We start from the raw sequence: 14594 nt of genomic DNA on the forward strand, positions 1-14594 counted from the left end.
ACTTATCACGCCTAAACTTATCATGCCTAAACTTATCACGCCAAAACTTATCACGCCTAAACTTATCACGCCTAAACTTATCATGCCTAAACTTATCACACCTAAACGTATCACACCTAAACTTATCATTCCTAAGTTCCTGAGTTTAGGCGTGATAAAGGGCTTTTCACCAGCGTGCTAACTGTTAGCACCGCTTTTTGAATCAGGCCCAATGTGTGTAGATAATTCTAGTATAGTTGGCTGCAGTTCCACTATTGGCCACAAGATGGAAGTGGTGTCCTCTGTCATTCCCACAGCACAGAAAGGAAGTGAGGTCACAAGCCGGATGTGCAGAGTAGACATTGCTGGGACTGGCAGCAGAGAAGATGGTGACATTAGTATATATATGATTTAATAATATAAGGATTAGAGCACAGCTCAAAGCAGTGAATGAAGGGGGAGCTGAGGTGCTGCACAGGGGAAGAGACGGTTTAATCAGGTGAGGTTCAATGGAAGGAGGGTGGAAAGATAGATGAGGGATGGGAAGAAAGGTGAGGGTCAGGAATTGAATTAGATTTGGGTCAGGAGAGGTGACATGGGGGGAGGGAGGATAGATGAGGGGTAGGTAGGTGAGGGGCAGGAGAGGTGGGATAAATTAGGGGTGGGTAGGTGAGGGGCAGGAGAGGTGACATGGGGGAAGGGAGGATAGATAATAGATGGGTAGGTGAGGGGCAGGAGAGGTGACATGGGAGGAGGGAGGATAGATGGATAGGTGAGGGGCAGGAGAGGTGACATGGGGAGGGAGGATTGATGATAGATGGGTAGGTGAGGGGCAGGAGAGGTGACATGGGGGGAGGGAGGATAGATGGATAGGTGAGGGCCAGGAGAGGTGACTTGGGGAGTGGCTGAATGATATTGAGGTCAGGAGACTCATGGCCTCTCCAGAACTTTTTTTTTTTTTTTCTGCTGTAGCAATTGATGGATTTGGCCGAGTGTCTGGGATCATTGTCATCTTGGAAAGTCCAAGCCCATGCACAGCTCCTGGGCTGATAAATGCAAATTGTCTTCCAGTATTTTAACATGCTGCATTTATCTTGCTGTCAACCCTGGCCAAATACCAGAGATCCACCTCCATGCTTCACAGTAGGGATGGTGTACTTTTCATCATAGGCCTTGTTAACACCTCTCCAAACATGACGCCTCTTGTTGTAACCATAAAATTCTATTTTGGTCTCATCACTTGTCTAGGTGCTGATTTGCATATTGTAAGCGGGCAATTTTGGGACATTGGCGCAGTTCTGGCGTTATTCTGGCAACTCAGCCATGCAGCCCAGTTCTCTTGAACTGCTTCTTTAAAACAAATGCTATATTAAAGTATTCACTCACAAGTCCTATTGATACTCTGGCAATCAGGCTGTGCTCTCAGATCAGAGCGCCATCTAGTGTGTGGAGCTGTAGAATCAGGACTGATGGTTAAGTTTCCTCTCCATCCATACTTATTCTACACGCAATATTGTCGGCCCCATCTCTGAAACGGCAGTGACTATACGGGCTTCCTTAACATTATTTGATGCAATGCAAATCATTTCCTCTGTATTATTTGTCCCCAGGAAACACTCTCCTCTTCACATCCCATGAGTGCATGAATGAGGAGGACCAGAACATGTCTGAGAGAACAGAGTGAGATGTCACCTTCCTTCTCTCCATGGAGGAGGGGCAGTATACAGGAGGACACCGGGACCTCTACAAGGACCCCATGATGGAGAGTTAGCCGCCCCTCACGACACTGGGTAAGAGTAGACTTTCATTTCTTGTACAGGAGAGAGCAGTACTTGGGGTCCACCTAGATCCCTCATCATCTGATAAACACATAGAGACAATGTATTCAGTCAGTGTGTGTGTTTCCTACAGATGTATCCTGTAACAGAAACCCACCAGAGAGATGTACAGGTCCTCTTTATTCCCAGCATTGTCCACCTAGATCCCCCATCATCTGATAATCACATAGAGACAATGTATTCAGTCAGTGTGTGTGTTTCCTACAGATGTATCCAGTAACAGAAACCCACCAGAGAGATGTACAGGTCCTCTTTATTCCCAGGATTGTCCACAGGAAGATCCCACCGTCCCCCAGCATGATCAGGTAGGTGGGGCTGAGGATGATCACTGACGCCAAACTGTATGACATTATTTTCTTCTTAGCTTGCTAATACTCATATTTGAAGATTGTTTTCTATCACTTTATGAACTTAGGATGAAGAACTGATTGATGTTAAAGTAGAGGGTAAAGAGGAAGAACAGATGTATGTGAGGAGTGATCAGCAGTCTATGGAGGAGGGAGACATGATGAGGACAAGTAAAGAGGAAGAAGAAGAGACATATGTGAGGAGTGATCAGCAGTCTATGGAGGAGGGTGACATGATGAGGACAAGTAAAGAGGAAGAAGAAGAGGCGTATGTGAGGAGTGATCAGCAGTCTGTGGAGGAGGGAGACATGATGAGGACAAGTAAAGAGGAAGAAGAAGAGACATATGTGAGGAGTGATCAGCAGTCTATGGAGGAGGGTGACATGATGGGGACAAGTAAAGAGGAAGAAGAAGAGACGTATGTGAGGAGTGATCAGCAGTCTATGGAGGAGGGTGACATGATGGGGACAAGTAAAGAGGAAGAAGAAGAGACACATGTGAGGAGTGATCAGCAGTCTATGGGGGAGGGTGACATGATGAGGACATGTAAAGAGGAAGAAGAAGAGACGTATGTGAGGAGTGATCAGCAGTCTATGGAGGAGGGTGACATGATGGGGACATGTAAAGAGGAAGAAGAGGAGACGTATGTGAGGAGTGATCAGCAGTCTATGGAGGAGGATATAGTCATAGTGACAGTGAAAGAGGAAGAAGACGAGGTAGATGTGATGGAGGATCTGAGCTTTAAGAGGACAACTGACGAGGAAGACAATTTGCCATCAGAGACCTTCCTAGGTTGGTAATATACAGAAGAATGTTTACATTTTATTCATGTAATTTTGATACTATATTGTGCACAGATTGGCCACATGGAGATGTCATAAATTCACCTCATCACTCAAACTATGCCAGAAAAGCCCCATCTGGTCCTCCTCACCACAGGGGGCATCGGTTGTCTTTTTTTCAAGAAGCCAATCACATTCTTCCTTCCAGTGCTGGCTGTGTGGCGGTCTGTCTCTGAGTCATGCCTAACACCATGGACGTGATGCTTGGCTTCTGATGCCCCCCTGAGGAGTAGCAGCCTTACCTCAGGCAGGTCTTCCCCTCATCACATCTGTGGAAGGGATACTTAACATGATCGCACCATAGGACGCTACAATATTCACAACCATTGGATGGCGCTCCAAACACAGGAAGTACACCCACGACTATCCTCCCTAATAATAGGCAAGTGTCTCTGCGTCCCACGTCCCTGTGTCAGTGCTTTTTCAGTTGTGCACATGTGCAGGGACGCAGAGACACAGCCGAGAGAATGACACGTGGCTGGGGGAATGACATGCAGCAGAGGAGGATGGGACCAGAAGGGGGCGGGCGTGTGTGCGAGGGCGTGCGCAGGCGCCTGTGTGCGGCGTACATAATGAAGCAGAGAGAGAGCAGTGCGGGGAGTCGTGGCCACAGCCTAGCGCCAGTTTTTAATTGGGCCTTAGACCTAGTAGTAGTCTATTTACACAACCTCTGACTTTATATATTTCCTCCTGAAGCTGCCACACAGAAGCTACACCCTCCACATCCTCCCTGTTATCTTCCTGCATAATCTCTATGGTCCTCCCGCACCATCTCCCCGTCCTCCTGCACCAATCCCATGTCCTGAAATCCAGGGCCATCTACCCCTCCTGCACCCTCTTCCTGCCTCCAGGGCCATCTCACCTGTCCTCCTGCACACTTTTCCTGCCATCCAGGGCTGTCTCCCCCTCCTGCAACACTGTTCCTGCCCTCCAGGGCTGTCTCCCCTGTCCTCCCGCACACTGTTCCTGCCTCCAGGGCCATCTCACCTGTCCTCCCGCACACTTTTCCTGCCATCCAGGGATATCTACCCCTCCTGCACCCTCTTCCAGCCATCCAGGGCTGTCTCCCCCTCCTGTACCTTGTGCCTACCCTCCAGGGCTGTCTCCCCTGTCCCCCCGCACACTGTTCCTACCATCCAGGGCTGTCCTCCGGTACCGCTGATGTTATCTGGTTACTTGGTAATTACCTCCTGAAAGTTTTATTGTTTTTTGTTTTTGTGGAGTTTTAGGGGTCTTTTAGCCTCTTTCTGTTATCCCGTCTGACGTGCTCTCACCACAGTTCCCTTTACTTCCTCCATCCAGCCTGAGCTCCTATAGACTGACACTAGGGGGCGCTCTGCCTGACCTTAGTGTTTGTGAGATCTGACGAGCTGGAAAAGGTGTGGCCAGAGCTCATGCATATGGATGAGGCTGCAGATACCCAACCCTGTGCCACAATGGTCTCTGCCATAACAGCACATACCTCCTTATCCTGTATAATCCATTAGAGGGACCATATGAGATGCAAATACCATACATTGTGTGGAATTAGGTCAATCGTAATCTTAAAGGGAACCAGAGATGAACGATTCACACAAAATAAACTTATCGGTCGATAGCTTGTAAAGAATAAATGCTCTACCTGATAATTTTGCCACTCTGGTGTGCCTTTTTGAGTGTTTTTTATCCATTATTGCTCCAGGAAATATCCAATATGGCCGCCGGCTCATATGCCTTCTGCTTCCAGGTTATAAGCTGTTCTGGATGTGCTGTCTAGCCTCTATGAGACTATAGACAAGCAGGGCTGCTGCAGCCTTTCATCTGTGTGCTTTCAACTTTATTATTCTGGCATGCTGTGTGGCTGCCTGTAGGAAGTGTCTCTCATAGAAATGAAACTGCATACAGTAGATAATGACTGGCTGCACAGTGCACACAGATACACTTGTCTGTTTCAGAGATTCTTTCTCGGCAGCAGCCCCTCCCATGTCAACAGCTCTGAGTATGAAATCTGAGCCAGGAGGGGGAGGGCTTGAGCTTGAAAAGACTCCACAGAAGAGTGACTCAGCTATAATGATTCCAGGTCAAACCTCGACTGTATCACTCGGTGGATTGTTATCACAGCTGATAATAGATAGATTAGACTGAGAAGAATAAAACTAAAAGCATGATAGGTGTTTACTGTCATGTTCCCACTGATAAATGTAATAAAATACATGAGGGTGCTTCGTCTCTGGTTCTCTTTAAGGGAGTCTATTTGGTTGTCCACTTGCAAGTTTTGTAGAATTTGCAATAAATTTGCATGCAAGTTGGAGCTATTATGGTCTGATGAATTATCTCCATAGGTTTGATAAACTTGATGATAATAAGACGAGTTACTCCTGCTCTGAATTGGTGTAAATGTGTCTGAGACGATTGCAGAGATTTATGAGGGTGTTTCTGTGTTTGCAGCGCGGGGTCCTGGCGTCAGAAGGGCCTTGGAAACTCCACCCCCTGCACCCTTGGACTGTAGAACGAATGATGATGTCATCACACAAGATCCCAAAGGAATCCCTGTCCTCACCCCAGATCCTTCTTCTCTGAATCCCTCCAACCCGGGGGAGCCTCATGCCAGACCACAACGGGAGAAGAGCTTTCCCTGTACCGAGTGTGGGAAATGTTTCACCTTTAAGTCAAATTTGCACAGACACAGGAAGTATCACACAGGGGAAAAGCCGTACTCGTGCCCAGAGTGTGGGAAATGTTTTGTGCATAGATCTAAACTCACTGTGCATCTACAGAGCCACATGGTCGAGAAGCGATTTTCTTGCCCCGAGTGTGGGAAAGGTTTCCTGTATCACTCACAGCTGACGGTGCATCTGCTTTACCATGCGGTCGGAAAGCCCTTTTCCTGCCCTGAGTGTGGGAAATTGTTTTCACACAAAGCCTCCCTTGCCGACCACCAGAGGTCCCACCGGGGGCAGAAGCCGTATTCCTGTCCTGAGTGTGGGAAGCGCTTCCTGTACAAATCACAGCTTGCCATGCACCAGATGACTCATACCGGGGAGAGGCCCCATTCCTGCACCGAGTGTGGGAAATGCTTCTCACAGCCGTCGCGCCTTACTGACCATCAGAGGACCCACACGGGGGAGAAGCCGTACGTGTGTGCTGAGTGTGGGAAATGCTTTAGGCACAGAGCCCACCTTGCTGTGCATCAGAGATCTCACACGGGCGAGAAGCCATATTCCAGTGCTGAGTGTGGGAAATGCTTTGGCCAGAAAATACAACTTACGAGACATCAGAGATCTCACACAGAGGAGAAGTCTGTTACAGTCCTTACCAGCTCTGGGACATGCTGAATGTGAATTACAACTAACCAGTCATCGGGGAGAGGAATTTGAGTGTGGCCTGGAAGTGTACAGCATTGTGAGAAAGTATTTGCACCCTTCTAATTTCCTCTTTTACATTATTCATAACATGTGAAGAAACTCTGTATAATAATATAGCAATGACCTGAATAAACACAATGCTGGTTTGAGGAAAAAATGTTGTCTGACTACCCCATATCACTTATGTGAAAACAGGTCCAGACTTGGTAATTTTATTGCCAAGACCCACTGTCACCAACCTTCCCCCCCCCCCCCCTCAAACAGCCTCATCCTGTGCTCCCCCTGTCCCATTTATTCCCCTGGCCCTGTGCTCTTGTCTTGTGCTTCCCCATCCTGTGTACTCCCTGGCCCTGTGCCCCCCCCATTCTTTGCTGTACTTGTGGGGTGCGCCACTGCATGCCCCTGTGGAAGCAGGGTAGCGTGGGCTGTTTTTTTTTTACTGCTGCTGCGGTAAGGCTGCAGTAGCTGCCTTGGTTTGCCAGCCCGCTCCCTGCCCCTTGCTTCCTGGTGCCCTAGGCCATGGCCCTTTTCCCTCAAATTCAGCCATGTGTGAAAGAGTAATTGCCCTCTGTAGTTATCCAGTGATCTGGATTTTTCTGTATTTGGACTTATTTTATCAGTATTTCCCTGCTGAACCCAGATTCCTGCAGGAAGACTCCATTATTCACACACAGGATATGGTCGTGGCATAAATGTGCCTCTCTTCATTGTCGGGTTATAAATTGTCCATCTAGGAAGCCAATAAACTTGTGGGTATTTGTATTTGATTTGAGGGTATTTATAAGGTTGGGGGTTGTTCTTGATTGGAGGGGGGGCTAATAGTGGGTAACGGTTCTTTATTATTTGGACTGGTTTCAGTAACTGTCCCTGTGACCGACCCATTTTTTCTAGTTTGGGCATTTCTTTTCGTATATTATGTATGTCCTGCCAGACACCTTACTGTCTCCCATGAACATAAAGATGGGGTTCGCTGCTGGTACACCTGGGAAAACTCCTCTGAACTGACCCCCCCCCGTCCCCCGCCCCCCGTGCTGGAGAGGCCAGGGTGAATGTCTGACACCATCAGTAGGAGTGTCGGTAAGTAGACAGTTGCCAAAAACAAAGGAGACAGCTAGATAGTGTCCCTGCTTGTTACCTAACAATCAAGGGAAGTGAAGATGGAGGTGTGTGCAACAATGAACAGACTAGACACCTAATTTATGAAAGTACAAAACATTTACTTTTATTAATCAGAAATGATCAAATTTAATTAAAAAGACACCCCTTGTGGAATGGACCGCACAGCACAACAGCACATAACCACTTAACACTCACAAACAATCGCAATTGAATGGAAGCAGCACAGTTCAATATCTGCCATAGAGCCCACAGGCAATGAATTTCAAATAGAAGCTTCCAGAGCTAAGCCAGGCTCTAGAAAGCAGAATCCATGATATCAAGCAAAGATGAACTGCAGATATAAATTAGCAAGTGGCTGTGACTCCTGCAAACCTATAGAGTGTGTTAGGGTCAAAAATTACATATTTACAAATAACAAAATGATCACACTTCATGATGATTCCACATCATGAAGTGTGATCATTTTGTTATATGGTTGTAATAAAGTTGTATTTTTGATACTTACCTTATATACTTTCTTGAGTGGTGCTGCTTCTACTGGGTTTCTTTTCTTTTTGTTATAAAGATGAACTGTAGAGTATGTAGCAAGCAGTGTAGTAGCGTAGTAGTGTAATAGCAACACAGTCATTAAGGAGGCTGGTAGCAGGGAAAGGCACAGGGAGCAGTGTAAGAAGCCAATAGATCTTGTAACAGTCGGCTGTCATGAGCACAGAGGCATTAGCAGAAGAACAATAGGCATAGATGTATACTGTACTAGTGATCCACAGCTTAATTCAGCATTGCGGGTCTAGATGCTCTCACCCTCAGTGTATAGGAGTCTCCAGCTGAAACATCATACAGATGAATGAGCAAAAGGCTCAGCGTGACGTTATAGGATTGGTTAGAAGCTCCTGATATCAACCATGCCATGCGAGCCATAGCCGTCCAATGGGTATAGTGGCTTGTTCAGACACTTCATGTGATTGCATTGTGGCAAAGCTGATCTCCAAGATGGTTCAACCTCAGGCAGTTCCAACAGGCTAATAGCAGAGCGTTGTAAGCTGCAGTGGCAAGTCACAGCAAGTGCGCAGGCATGGGTGGAGTTCAGGCAGTACAGCCACACGTGGGTCAGGCAGGGCGCATGCCGGGAGGATCTGACATGTTTCGCCAGTCACTTCCAGCTTTTTCAAGGGATGCGTGGCTACAGACTCAAACACTAGTACCCACAAATACACACATGCAGCCAATTAGAGCGGCGCTTATAACTCCCGGAGTCACATGACTCTGCAGCCAATGTCGCTAGTGTTGCTGCTTGTATTGGGATCCTCTCTGCTGATGTATCTGCCCCTCATGATGGAGTGGTGATAGAGAATGATCATTGCAGTGAGCAGGGCCTCCAGAATATCGGGGTAGACAGCTTTTATTCTGATATCTAGGGAAACACGACTGCTTAATTCTGCTATCTAAGGGGCACATGGCTAGTTACTTCCAATATCTGAGGGGGTATATCTGGGGGCACTTGACTAGTAATCTCTGGTCCCCAAGGATGAGTTTGTACTGATATAACGCCTGAGGCAACAATAGCTATGGAAAGAAGACCATGCAGAGTAAGTGCAGTGGTAATACAAGAGCCTGCATGGGATGTACCATCCACAAATAGCTGAGGGGTGACATGACAAGGATGTGCATGGGATGTACCATCCACAGATAGCTGAGGGGTGACATGACAAGGATGTGCAAGGGATGTACCATCCACAGATAGCTGAGGGGTGACATGACGAGACAAGTGCTGGCATGGGATTTACCATCCACAGATAGTTGAGGGGTGACTGGACAAGGATGTGCATGGGATGTACCATCCACAGATAGCTGAGGGGTGACATGGCAAGGATGTGCATGGCATGTACCATCCACAGATAGAGGGTTGACATCATACCTCCCAACTTTTTGAGATGAGAAAGAGGGACACTTAAGCCATGCCCCTGCCACACCCCTGATCACACCCCCGTCACACCGCTAGTCACGCATACAATAAAGTTTTAATAAGAAAAATATGTTGTTTTATAATTCAAAAACCACACTGGTCCTTTCTATCCTGGTTCATTTTCCTTCATATTAGCATTTTAAAATTAGTAATACTGTATTTTTTGGACTATAAGACTCACTTTTTCTCCCCAAAAGGGGGGAAAAAGTCACTGCATCTTATAGTCCAAATGCAGGGAGTTCCTGACTTGTGAACACCTGCCAATACGAGCCTCCAACCCGTCGCAATGTCGGGGACTCCCTGCACTGTACCCATGCAGAGGAGGACACAGGAGGACAAGCGGGGGACACAAAGGGGCATAGAAGCAGACACATGGAGGACACAGGGAGACGAGATCCACAAGGGGGCATAATCCAAAAGATGCTGCTTCACCATGGATGCACCAGGTTTAGTATATATTTTTTCCCCTGGATTTTGTCCTCTAAACCTAGGTGCGTCTTATGGGCAGGGGTGTCTTATAGTCCGAAAAATACGGTATATCAATTTACAGGATGGGAATAAAGTTTAATCAAATAGTCAATCAAACACATGTTTTAGTAGAGAAATACATATATTTACATAGAAAGAGGGGAAAAGTCCTGAAAGAGGGAAAAATTAGGAGGACAGAGGGACAGGGCTCCCAAAGAGGGACTGTCCTTCTGAAAGAAGGACAGTTGGGAGCTATGGGTGACATGACAAGGATGTGCATGGGATGTACCATCCACAGATAACTGAGAGGAAACATGACAAGACATGGGACTTACCATCAACATTTAGCTGAGAGGTGACACTGGGAACTCCTATGACTGGCTGGGAGGGGCTTGACTTGAGGACACTGAGGCACTGATTATGGTAACCCAAGAACACACACTCAGTACCAGATCCATAGAAGCAGAAATTACACTAGACGATTTTGCAGGCTGTACAGCGAGGCCTCAGCAGATAGTGGCCGAGTGTAAGATGGAGCAATAGCATACAACGAATATGGACAAGAATCTTCAACGTCCATTCCCCAGAGATTCCACAGAGGGCCTTATTTATTTATTTTATTTATTTATTGTATTTATAAAGCGCCAACATATTACGCAGCGCTGGACATTAGTTTAGGTTACAGACAATATTTAGGGGTGACATACAGCAATACGACAATACAGGAATACAAGAAAACCAGATCACACAGCACAGTATGTGTACCAGGTAATGCTTAGTCAGTCACTGGATGGAGCATGGAGATTAGGCAAGTTAGGTTCACTCAGATGCATAGCATGGGTTCACAGTAATGGAGGTGCATGATCAGGTAGGACACAAAAGGAGGAGGACCCTGCCCAAAGGCTTACAATCTAGAGGGAGAGGTAAGGACACGGAAGGTAGGGGACCAGAGTTCAGCTGTGGGTTTAGAGCACTTGTGAGGGGTAGTAGGCCAGAGTGAAAAGGTGAGTTTTGAGGGCTTTCTTGAAGATGTTGAAGGAGGGGGCTGCCCTAATGGGTGAAGGTAGGGAGTTCCATAGTGTTGGAGCAGCTCTTGAGAAGTCCTGGAGGCGTGCATGGGACTGGGTGATGCGGGGGGCGGTTAGGCGAAGTTCATTGGAAGAGCGGAGTGAGCGGCTAGGTGTGTACCTCTGAGTAAGATCGGAAATGTAGGTTGGACAGGTTTTGTGTACAGATTTGTAGGTCAGACACAGTATCTTGAATCTGATTCTGGACTGGATAGGAAGCCAGTGGAGGGATTCTAGGAGGGGATCCGCCCTGGTGGAGCGATGGGAGGAGTGGATAATTCTGGCGGCCGCATTCATGATGGACTGCAGTGGGGCTGTTCGGGTCATAGGGAGACCAGACAGGCCTTCCTACAGGGGGAGCAGCTACTGCATCCACAGGAGAGCCCAGAGTTTTGGGGGCCCCCAATAAGCTACATTCCCTCCCTCCATCCATTCTCCAGGTCAGGTGGTATTTTGGACACACTTGTTATGAGTGGAGAGATCAAGGAGTAAGAACCGTATGTGAGTCTGTGGAGTGTGTGGATTGCAGATCAGTAAAGTACCGCGATCTTTATCAGCAGCACGGGCCAAAGCCCTGTAAAGTAGATCAATGTCATGAACCCCATATCTGAAATTGTTACTCATGATTCCAGATTCTCTATCGAAGGCCTCATCTGTAGACGAGATCAGTATCAGGAATTAACTATAAGTTTCTGTTTAGCCTCTTGCTGATTGTTTGTTCAGTGCTTGATATGACTGAATATATCTGTAATTTGCTTTAGTGCTTTGTTCAAATACAGGGTGCCTGCCGTGAGAACAAGATCATACCTCCTAAACTGGGATATACCTGGGCAAATCAGGATGGATGGGAGGTGTGTTTTTCATGCTCTTCTTCCTCCATTGTGAGGCACACATCATCCCTTCACATTGACGGGCTAGGGACGTGTGTATACAGCCCTGGCCGGGAACTGTCGCCATGGGATTGTATCCCAATCACTGTTGGGTGACAGGCCTCTGAAGTGACTATAAGGCTTAAGTCAGCTGTAATGCTCCTCGATGATTTTGTTGTACCGTCCTCGCTCACTCACTGCCTCCTGAAAGTATGTAGGGATTATAATCTCTGAAGCTTTATTCACAGAACTCAATACTGCTCCCACCATTGAGTCCATCCTCTGCTCCTCCATTATCGCCTGGTATGCAGGTGCAACGACAAGCGATAGACTCAAACTACAAAGAGTCATCAGCTCTGCAGAGAAGATCATTGGGTCACCCCGGCCATCGCTGGACCTCCTACATACCTCCAGACTGAAGCCAAGGGTAAAAAGGATTTTGAACAACCCCTCCAACCGGGCAGGCGCTACTTCAGCCGCCTCCTCTCAGGCCGTCACTTCAGATCCAGAACCACCAGGCTCAGAAACTCCTTTCCCCAGGCTGTCCTTCTCATCACCTCCACTCCATGCAATATCTCCCTAGCTCCCATTATTTCCCCTCAGGTGTCTCTGCACTGTCACCCCTGCCTTGTATGGACTCTCATTGTATTTCTGATAAGTATAAATGCATGCCCTCAATGTTTGCTACTGCACTATTACCACTACTGGGCCTACCACAAATAATTCCGGGTGTGACTTTGGCCTTACTTGTGGAATAAATTGGATTCTGATCATTACCAAAACCAGAGCTAATACTGAGATTCTTGTCCATCTCATTATTAACCCATTAGGTTAAAGATGAGAGCGGGCAATGCTGCATATCTGACTGCAAGTATTTCTGCATAGTACCTCATTGAGTGGGAAGTGTTTACTGCGGAGAGGGTCCCTACTGGAGTAGGACCCTCTGAATATGAGTGTTATTTGCTACATTCTTGGATTTTTACTCAAATAAAGTGTCTTCTGAACTTTCCACTGAGAGAATCCCTTTATGTCTTTTGGTGCACTGAGTGTACAGAAAGCCTATGTGGGATCTCTGGAGGTGCAATGGACTTATGGTAGAACCCTGATGTGGATCACATAACACTGTTGCTTGACTGTAACATATTGCATCTTGGTGAGAAGGATATACCTTTGGAACAGCTGCAGTGTGATAACTGAAGAATTAAAGCGCTACCTTTTTGGGGCGCCTCTTTTGAAGAGAACTGCTTTTTAGGTTAAAAACCTGCCTGTTAGAAAATGACCCCCCTTCCTGCTCGCTGGCCCGCATTGCTTACACAGCTGCACTTCCACCAACGCCCGCTACCACCCTGTGCCCATCTTCCTGTGCTGTCCAAAGTCCGTCTACATGCCGCGCATGCCCGCCAGGCACCATGCACGGACACAGGACACAGTGACAGGCAACTTTTTATATAGGGTTTTATACATGACACAAATGTAAAATAAACATTCTGGTCATTCTTTTCTACATGTTAGAAAGTGGATTTAGTATAACTTCATCATATATTGTAACATGCCTGTAAGTACCACATGTGTATCCAGAAGCCAATAAATCTAGATTATCATGTTGTGTAATTATCCTAGGAAAAGCACCTATATCCATCTCCTTCCACCCTCCACCACACCAAATGTCGCAACAAAACCATGTTACTCCATAGTAGTGACCACAATGTGGAGGTCACATTCATAGCCATGGACCAGACCATTCAGCTCTACTAGAGACCCAGGACGCCAAATCTATCCAATAGTGTCCGTGGTATTCTACATCCGAGCTGTCACCCCACCCAGTTACCCAATTTCCATTATAAAAAGGAAAAGGGAAACCGAGAGCCCAAAAATAGTGGATGGAGCTGCTGCTGCGGGTCCAGTCTGTTAGTAGGTAACCCGCAGAGCATTACTGTAGCTAATGCAAGATATTATAAGGCAGTGGACTAGCATTTTATTGGAGTCCTGAGAGAGAAAGGGTCGAGTGTGAGCTAAGTTTTTGAGCTGCAGATGACATGAGCTGGTTATAGACAGAATATGAGGAACAAATGAGAAAGAGGGATCAAATATTACACTTCGGCAACATACTTGGGGAACTGAGGTTACAGGGGTGTTACATCAGGCAGAGAAGTGCATTGAATATATATATATTTGCAGGGCCGGGCCGAGGCATAGGCTGGAAAGGCTCCAGCCTCAGGGCGCAGTGTAGGAGGGGGTGCAGAATTCAATCAGCTGTCATTCCTAATTGTGTTTGAAGCAGAAAGAAATAAGAAAAGGGGATACATGGCAGTGACTGCAACTAGATATTAAGGTGTTGGGGAGGTTGTGGGCCCTGTGGCGCCTCTTAGTCTAATAGCAATCTGCGTGTGATGGCTGGGGTGGGAGGGATGGAGGGGCGCACTTTAGTGTCTCAGCCTTGGGTGCTGGAGGACCTTGTCCCGGCTCTGTATATTTGTCACCCAAATGCCTATGTGGCAAACCTGCGGTAATGTAAAGCTGTCATGTAATCTGGAATTATTATCATAATATTAACATGAGGTAGATGAGTATATTCTGGTAATAATAATAATGAATAGGCCTTATTATTCCTCTTACTGATAGCTGAGCGCAGGCTTTTTTTCCAATATTAGAGTCTGCAGTTACCCAACTCACCACAAGATGGCAACCTCACTTCTATCAGGTGGAACGCATAGAAAGGAGGAAACTAATCCAAATACAGGAAGTGATGTAACACAGC

General features: G+C 46.9%; 1 protein-coding gene across 1 annotated transcript; it reads left to right on the forward strand.

The window, feature by feature from the left end:
- The first annotated feature begins 340 nt into the window (after positions 1-340).
- LOC137536544 (uncharacterized) lies at positions 341-6472 on the forward strand. Its single transcript, XM_068258780.1, has 5 exons — positions 341-478; positions 1590-1769; positions 2025-2122; positions 2233-2956; positions 5434-6472. The coding sequence occupies exons 4-5, from the start codon at positions 2281-2283 to the stop codon at positions 6318-6320; spliced, it is 1563 nt and encodes a 520-aa protein (XP_068114881.1). The 5' UTR covers positions 341-478; positions 1590-1769; positions 2025-2122; positions 2233-2280; the 3' UTR covers positions 6321-6472.
- Positions 6473-14594: the final 8122 nt, after the last annotated feature.

This window comes from Hyperolius riggenbachi, chromosome 10 (assembly GCF_040937935.1).
Source record: "Hyperolius riggenbachi isolate aHypRig1 chromosome 10, aHypRig1.pri, whole genome shotgun sequence".
Taxonomy (NCBI): domain Eukaryota; kingdom Metazoa; phylum Chordata; class Amphibia; order Anura; family Hyperoliidae; genus Hyperolius; species Hyperolius riggenbachi.

What these genes read in the sequence shown, in the direction of transcription:
- LOC137536544 (XM_068258780.1), top strand. Translation starts at nt 2,281, where the DNA reads ATGTATGTGAGGAGTGATCAGCAGTCTATGGAGGAGGGAGACATGATG. An exon ending in GCCATCAGAGACCTTCCTAG is followed by an intron (nt 2,957 to 5,433) that starts GTTGGTAATATA and finishes CTGTGTTTGCAG; the next exon opens with CGCGGGGTCCTGGCGTCAGA.